This window comes from Penicillium macrosclerotiorum, assembly GCF_028827735.1.
Source record: "Penicillium macrosclerotiorum strain IBT 26536 chromosome Unknown utg000003l_segment0_segment0, whole genome shotgun sequence".
NCBI lineage: Eukaryota > Fungi > Ascomycota > Eurotiomycetes > Eurotiales > Aspergillaceae > Penicillium > Penicillium macrosclerotiorum.
This window is the reverse complement of record NW_026643083.1, coordinates 282,248-289,650: the sequence shown is the minus strand read 5'-3', so window position 1 is coordinate 289,650 and position 7,403 is coordinate 282,248. Positions and strand designations below refer to the sequence as shown.

Below are 7,403 nucleotides of genomic sequence, written 5' to 3'. Positions count from 1 at the left end.
TTCCCTTTTTCTCGGTTCTCGATTAATTTGGGCTTTTTGGCCTTCATTTTGGGAGGAGATTCAAATTTGGAATCGAGTCTCCTTTCTCGATGCCGCGTTCTTGACGTAGTGGCGGGCTACTCCACTGGGATTTATCTGATGCTCCAGTCCAACGGGTTCCCGTCTTGCTCTTCTGTCCCACAGTTTCCCATAGTTTACTCTAGATTACCCTGGTATGTTGTACCATAGCTGACCCTGGCTTACCATAGTTCGATCGTCAGGCGGTATGGATTACCATGTAGATTACCATCATGATCTAGTTCACCCCCGTCGGCGGTATCGTGCACGTCCCCGCCATACCGGATAATTACCTGCAATTCCAAATCACTGGCAGGTCGTGCTAGTCGTTCTGGTGCGAGTCTGTGGCGCTCCCTATCGACCTACTTAGATCTGCTTAGGCTCGTCCGTTAGGTCGTCTCGTTTGCTGCTCCCGTGGTGACCTGAAACCGGAAATCGACCCCTCCCCCCTTTGACTATTGATTACTGTGCCCCCGATGATCACGCTTCGATGCGGATGGCCGCCGCTGATTCGAGGACGCCCGAATTGCATCACCTTCCACGCCCGTGCATCACTGGCCATCCGCCATCCGCCATCCGCCAGGCCCTTTGCGTCCGTCATGAGACGGAGGCCTGTGCCCCATATGATGAGCGATATTGCTTGATAGCTCATGTGGATAGAGAATGATGGAGGAGGAGGGTAGAAATGGCTGGCTGGAGACTTCGGTGGCGGGTGCAACACAGGCTGAAAAAAAAACACAATAGACAGCACACCTTTCCCCGATGCGATCGGGAATTATCTTTTCCCTTCCAGGAGGATGGAGCAGGAGTAATTTCGCATGAGGAGGATGTATTGGTCGCGTAGTAGTCCATTATTGGACCGGAACTGGCCTCTCGGTGATCATGGCGTAGGACCGAGGTAGATACAGAGTCTACTTTGGGTTGGGGGGGTGGCGCGCTTGATGGGAGACATACCAGACACTACTTTGGCCGGCTCGTTCACATTGGACGTCCTAGAAGGCGCATGGAAATCTGCAATGCTGCGCGCCACTCGTCCTTTTTTTCGAGACGAAATGGCCGGACTTCCCTATCGAATGAAGTATGGAACCGAGTGTTACGGGACCATGTCTTCCCGATGAGCAATGCCCCGTCCAGCATAGACGAGCATATTTTCCCCTGCTTCCCAACGCGATGGACTCCGTAAACCCGAGGTCTTTCCGGTCTAGCTTCATTTTCAGATCCTGCGAATCCAGTCCGGAGCATTCGCATCGGTCTGCCCGGACATAATTGCCCCTCCCCGCCCTCCCCCACCCAGGCGCCCTCTATCGCGATCGCGATCGCATGGTATAGTCTAAAACGCTCCAGGGAAAGCGAGACAAAGTCTCTCACACTCAGAGTGGATCATATTAGCCCTCACGCACCCAGTCAGGACGCCCGTCGCTGCTCAGGGCGTTCCACGACGGAACCCTAGTCCACAGGACCCGAAAGGAACCGCATTGGCAACGGTCTTCCAACGTCGGCCATCGCTGTTCCGGGGGGTGGATGGGGGAGTTGTGTTTCGTGAACGGGTTGGACGGACCTCGCCTAGCTATGTTCCGCCTCGCCTGCTCGCCCCCGGCTTCGACCTTTTGCTGAGATTTTCGTCCACAGGGAGACTCAATCCTTCCTGCACGTCGGGCCCGCCGGAATACCCAAGTGCCTGAGCCGCGCAGCTTTTTTAGTTGCAGCATGCACGAACGCAGCACGCTCCACGGGCTTGCGAGGGACGGAACAAGAAAACATCGATCCCCGATCAGATTGGACAATGGATGGGGATGTATGGGTGTACAGAGCCCTCTGTATGGTGGACAATAATGCTAATAGTGTCCTGTTGGTTTCTGCTTTGTGTTCCTGATCCTTTTCCCTCCCAGCCCCGCCGTTCATTCCGTCAGAAGTGACCAGTCTCATCGACGCATCCTGCGATTGGCTGGGGCCACGGGTTCCCAGCCGGACGGCAGACGAAGGTGGACGAGGAGCGCCACTTGAGTGCAGATGCAGTCGCATCGGTCAGCGATCGGGCGGACGTGGTTGGCGACGGGGGCCGTTGGGCGATGGCCCGCCTGCAGGCGCGGACGAACCTCTCGATTAAACTTTACGTGTTGATCGTGGTTTCCTGGTTCTGTTGAGGTACACAAGAGAGGGGGGGGGGGGGTGAGAGAGAAAGAAAAAGAGGAAGAAAAGGCTAGAGAGAGAGAAAAAAATACTAAGAACGTGCGTATATACGGAGTACTACATACTATATATGAGCGAGGACTCCTAAGAGGTTCATTGTACTATATCAGAGATACCTTCATAGATTCTGGGTGGTACGAATTGCTCCTCGGATCACCATCTTCTCACCTCTCTAGTGTCCCCTCCCTCTCCTTCTCCTCTTTCCTATTCTTCAAACCACTCATCATGGTTGACTCGACTCTTGTCGTCACTCTGCAGCCGTCCAGTGTTTGAAAAAGGCGCCGTGCATGGCCTGCATGGACCCCGGTGGGTCTTCCTGGTGGCTGCCATCCCCATCCAGCCTCGCCGACTAGGGTTTCTTTCCTTTTGATTTGCTCTCCGGTGGCCCCTCCGCCTCCGCCTCGGGCGGCCCTCTCTCAACTCATGCTGGGCATCCCTTGCGCAGCGGCCTCGTGAGCGTTTGAGTGGCGCATTGCGCGCCGTGAACCGTGGGTCTCGGCTCACGATCGTGTGCCAAGTAGGGCTACCCAGTTTCCCATTCCCCTCTTTTAGAGACGGGAGCGAAACGAGCCTCGGTGGGACACTCGAAGAAAACCTGATTACTGAGATACCGCTGGTATGGCCTATCATGGCTCATAGATCCATACCCGAACCCCCCTCCCCCTCCCCCAAGAGCGGCCGATAGGCTTATGGGGGACACGGATGGACTGAGCCGATGTACTTTGTGCGTCACAATATCATGTACCTCCACCACACTATTCTATTCCATGCCACCCGTGCGCCGCAAAAGCCCAGGGCGAGGCGCGATGGCGAGCTGATGTGCAACCTCAGCGTGTCGCCCATCCGGCCATCCCATCCCCAACACTCGCACTTGCAGTAGCGGCCGAGGGGAAACGATCGAAAATAGTGCATTGGCGCAACAAATAAATCGGATAAAACCAAATCAAAAAGAAAAATAATAAATAAATAAATAAAGGCGCAAAACGCATCAACCAATACCTCCCTGTGTCTGACCTCGACTTCGTACAGGATGTTCAGGATATTCTAAGACATCAATCAAATCGAAACAGTAGTTTGGGCTTTGGGAAGCGAGGAGAGAGTATTGAATGGGGGCGTTGGATGGCTTTCTCGAGAGAAGGGTCAGGACGAGCAAGTCCTACGTACGGAAGAATGGAAGTCCAGCTTAGTGACTACAGTACGAAGGATGGAATGATTTCTCAGGTTTCAAGCAAGTTATTTCATTATTTTCATTCAACTGCGTATTGCCTTTTTTGGGGGGCGAAACAATGTAAGTCAATCCCCGCTCTCGATCTCTTTCGGAGAAATAAAGCACAACTCCCCGGGACAATTCCAGTCCCATGAACCAACCCCCAAACAGGAGAAGACTAAAAAAAAAGAAAAAGGTATCAATCAATCAATAGACAGAAAAAAGCCCCAAATCAAGAGTCCCCACTTTGACCGAAAAAACACCCATATTTTTGGAAGAACCGAACCGTGGTAATACACATTATGAGTACAAAGGAAAGGGTCAACAAGAGGAAAATTGGAATCAAGAAACAAAAAGAAGAATCATAGGTAACAAGAATAGAGCGAGCGTGGGGCTTTTGGAACATGTACAAATTGCTTCTCGGAGCCCGATTGAGTTCGAGGGGAAAATGGGGAATAGTAAAAGTATTGAACAGAGAACAGCCCGTAAGGTAGACGGTGCAAATGAGCAGACAACAGAGTCGTACAGTCGTGACAAAAGAGATGCGTAATTGAGAACAAAGAAAAGTAGGAAGGTTGAACTGGGTTTAGTTGAGCAGATTGTTCACACCCATCCGCGTATCACGAGGGGGCTCGACGGGCCTTGACTGCCACGGCTTGGGGAGCGAGTCGGCCGGTTGATGCCAGGAGGCTAGGGTGGACTGGTGCTCCGTCCAGCGCCGCTTGGAGGCAATCCCGGAGAGGGATTCGAGTGAGCGAGCGGGATAGCTCGGTGAATCATCGACCACATGGACAGACACAGTACTGGGTCGGCGAACGTCGTATTGCGAACGCATCTCCGCCGACATGGGCAGAAGCTGCGGGGACGGCAGAGTGCGCGGAGATGAGGAGCAGACAGAGTTGTGGTCGGACATCATGGACGGAGGCTCAATGGAGGTGGCATTGGAAGCCTCCGAGAAGGCGGGGGAGGTAAGTGGTGTCTCGATGGGTCGGTTGATGGAGGGCAGAGTGTATATGGGAGAGAGCTGGCGGGTGGTAGACATAGACTCGCGGCGCGAGTGTGACGAGAAGACATCCGAAGAGGCGGTCGACTCGACGGGCGACTCTGCCCAGGGCCGGGTGGCATAGCGAGGGCGATTGGGGCTCACGACGGAAGCACGAGCGTAGGGAGCTTCGATCCGGCCATTGAAGGTACGGGCCGGGGCTGTCGGGGTCGACAGGCCACGGCGTTTGCGGTTCATGCTGCCATTCCACCAGTTCTTGACGGCATTGTCGCTGCGGTTTCCCAGGCGGCGGGCAATCTCCGCCCAGCGCTTGCCCATCTCGTTGACCATGCGTTCAATCATCAGGCCCTCATCAGCGGAGATGGGCTCTCGATTCAAAGACGGCTTGAGATTCTGGTGGAAACGTTCCCGACATTGCTTAGGCGAGCGGTAATGCATGTGTTGGGAGATGCGGACCCAGTTGTTGGGACCTTGTTCGCGGACCAGTTGGAGGAGCAGTTGGTCCTCTTCGGGGACCCATGGTCCACGACGGTGAGAAGGAGCCATATGGGATGTCGAAAGGTGGTGTGGCGTGGGATTGGGCGAGAAGAGGGGTGGGGAGAGAGAGAGAGAGGGAGAGGGAACGCGAGCGAGAGAGAGGTGGGGTGGAGAGAGAGTAGAGGGAGGTATAGAGAGTGAGGTTTGGATGGAGGTAAATCGAAGTTGGCAGGTGAGGAAAGACGAGGGAGGTTCTCAAGGTGTAGATATATAAGGTTGGGGTGATGAGATGGAGGAGAATGCAGAGTCCCGGACGAGAATTATTATATCTGCAACTCTGCAACCCAGGGGGACGGGTCTAAGAAAAATGTCCAGCTCCACCCGCAACACGCTATGGGAGGAAGATCACGATCCAAGATCTCGGAGCTGACAGTTCGGAACAATACAGTGGTTCTGGTACGGAGTACGGGTACGGGTGGGTACGGGCGGTACAGCTGGTACGGTACGAGAACTGGAAACGGCGGTCCAAATGAAATACCTTATTGAGCCGTAGCACGACAGTTCAGCGCTCGGGGGCGGTACAGAACCATGATTTAGGTCCTCCACCACCGCCCTCCCCCCCAATCCTCCCTCCCCAATACCTGGGGCCCAGGCATTGGGAGGTTCGGGGGCTCCACCACACCCAAACCAGGTCCAAACCAGGTACGTCCTCCACCCCCTCCCCCCCATTCCTCCAAAAAAGGAGAACCGTCAATATCAACAAATCTATACCACGATTTGGGCCGACTCAATTCACTTCAACGAGGATGATCTTGAGAGGTAACGACGAATTCAAGCCCCATCCTCTAGCCTCAAACACCATGGCAATGGGCGTTACAAAATGCTCCGGGGATCGTCAGTACGACCCGGGAATCCGGGCTGAGGAAATACCGTAATGATCGGAGGGATCGACCCTGAGCCCCGTTGCTGGAATTCCAAATCACTGCCCGCGCTAAAACGAGACTATTTTGTGGAAAAATGGCATTTAATAAATCGAATTAATCTAATTCCAAAAAAGAAAATTAACCATTTTTTAATCCATGAAATCATGAAAATCCCTTTGGGACAGTAGGCCTGAGCGTCCACACAGCAAACAGAGACTCCTGCAATGATCAAATAATCATCATACTTCGATCCTGAAGATTGACTCTCGATCAATTTGGGCTTGAAGGAGGCTCTTTCTGGGCAGGAGGAGGTTTTGTTGTTGTTATTGTTGTTGTTGTTGTCGTCGGGGGGTCGATTTTCATTGCTCGAATTCTCTTGGTCGCTTCGTACCTTTTTTTTCTTCCCCAGCATTTACCACACCTATCCACCTATCCACCTATGACGGACTCTCTGGACTATGATGGTCCTAGTTTCTCATGGTCCGGGCCTGTGCGGAATTCAACGGGACTAGTCGTGCCTCGACGTCGTGCAGAGGGTCCCAAAGCGTTGGTTCAGATGCGGGTGCAAATCCAGACGTAGCAAAATCTACAGAAAAACTAATTCGACAAAAAATAAAAGCGAGGGGAAAAAAAAAAAAAGTAACAACCTGGAGCATCAAAACTCACCGGGAGCGAAAAAGCAATATTCACTGCCTAGGCCAAGGGGGAACGATCTTCCTCGACTTTCCTCGAAAATCGGCGGAGGACTCTATAGTACATCCGTCTATAGTGACGCCCACGGTGGCATTCATCCATAGAACCTGGTTATCGACCCGTTAGGTCACAGCCAAAGCAGAAGTACGGAAGATGATTGGAAAGGGTCTGGCGTACTTGTCCCATCGCAATATACGGAGGGCTCGGTACTTTGTACGGAATCTGGATACTCTATACACTTGGCCTTCCCAATGCAGGAACCCTGTCCAGTCTCCCCTGACCAGCGCGACCAAATAGTCCATCCACCTCTCTTGTCTCCCTTCTTTCTCCTACGCTTAACCTCCTAGTCAATGGGCGACCCCCTTCTCCAAACCCGAGCCAGGGGCAGATCTGATTTCCAAAAATTGACAAGCGAGAGGCGCCGTGGGAGGGTCAAAATTCCCCCATCCTTTCAGCCAGCCATGCACGACACTTGCTCGATCGAGTCCGATCCCGGTGCCATCGGCCATTGTCCGCTCCTCATTGGCCCGATCGGCGGCTGCCCTCGAGTTCAACCGGTGGAACCTGTTGAACCCACCGTGGTGGATCATCCCCAGTGGAGCTCGGATCGTGACAAATTCCCTACAATCCGGGTGTGCAGAAGACAATTGGAATATGGGGAAATACACTCAGCCCTGATGGCCCTGAGCCCGGCGGTTAGAACGCCGCAACGGCAACTCCGTGGTCTCACAGGATCTGAGGATGGAGATCTCTGCCTCCAAGATTAAACACAAATCAACGAATCCTCGACGCAGGACACCTCCCGAACAAGTCCGACGTCGATTGTGGATTATGGATTATTTCATCGGTCTGA

At 53.3% G+C, this 7,403-nt stretch overlaps 1 protein-coding gene across 1 annotated transcript; it reads right to left on the bottom strand.

Moving 5' to 3' along the window:
• Nucleotides 1–4,040: 4,040 nt before the first annotated feature.
• flbD (putative MYB family conidiophore development protein FlbD) lies at nt 4,041–5,003 on the bottom strand (the record flags this gene model as incomplete). The annotated part of the gene is made up of 1 exon (XM_057074719.1): nt 4,041–5,003. One exon carries the CDS (start codon nt 5,001–5,003, stop codon nt 4,041–4,043), a length of 963 nt encoding a protein of 320 aa, XP_056934224.1.
• Between the last annotated feature and the right edge of the window lie 2,400 nt (nt 5,004–7,403).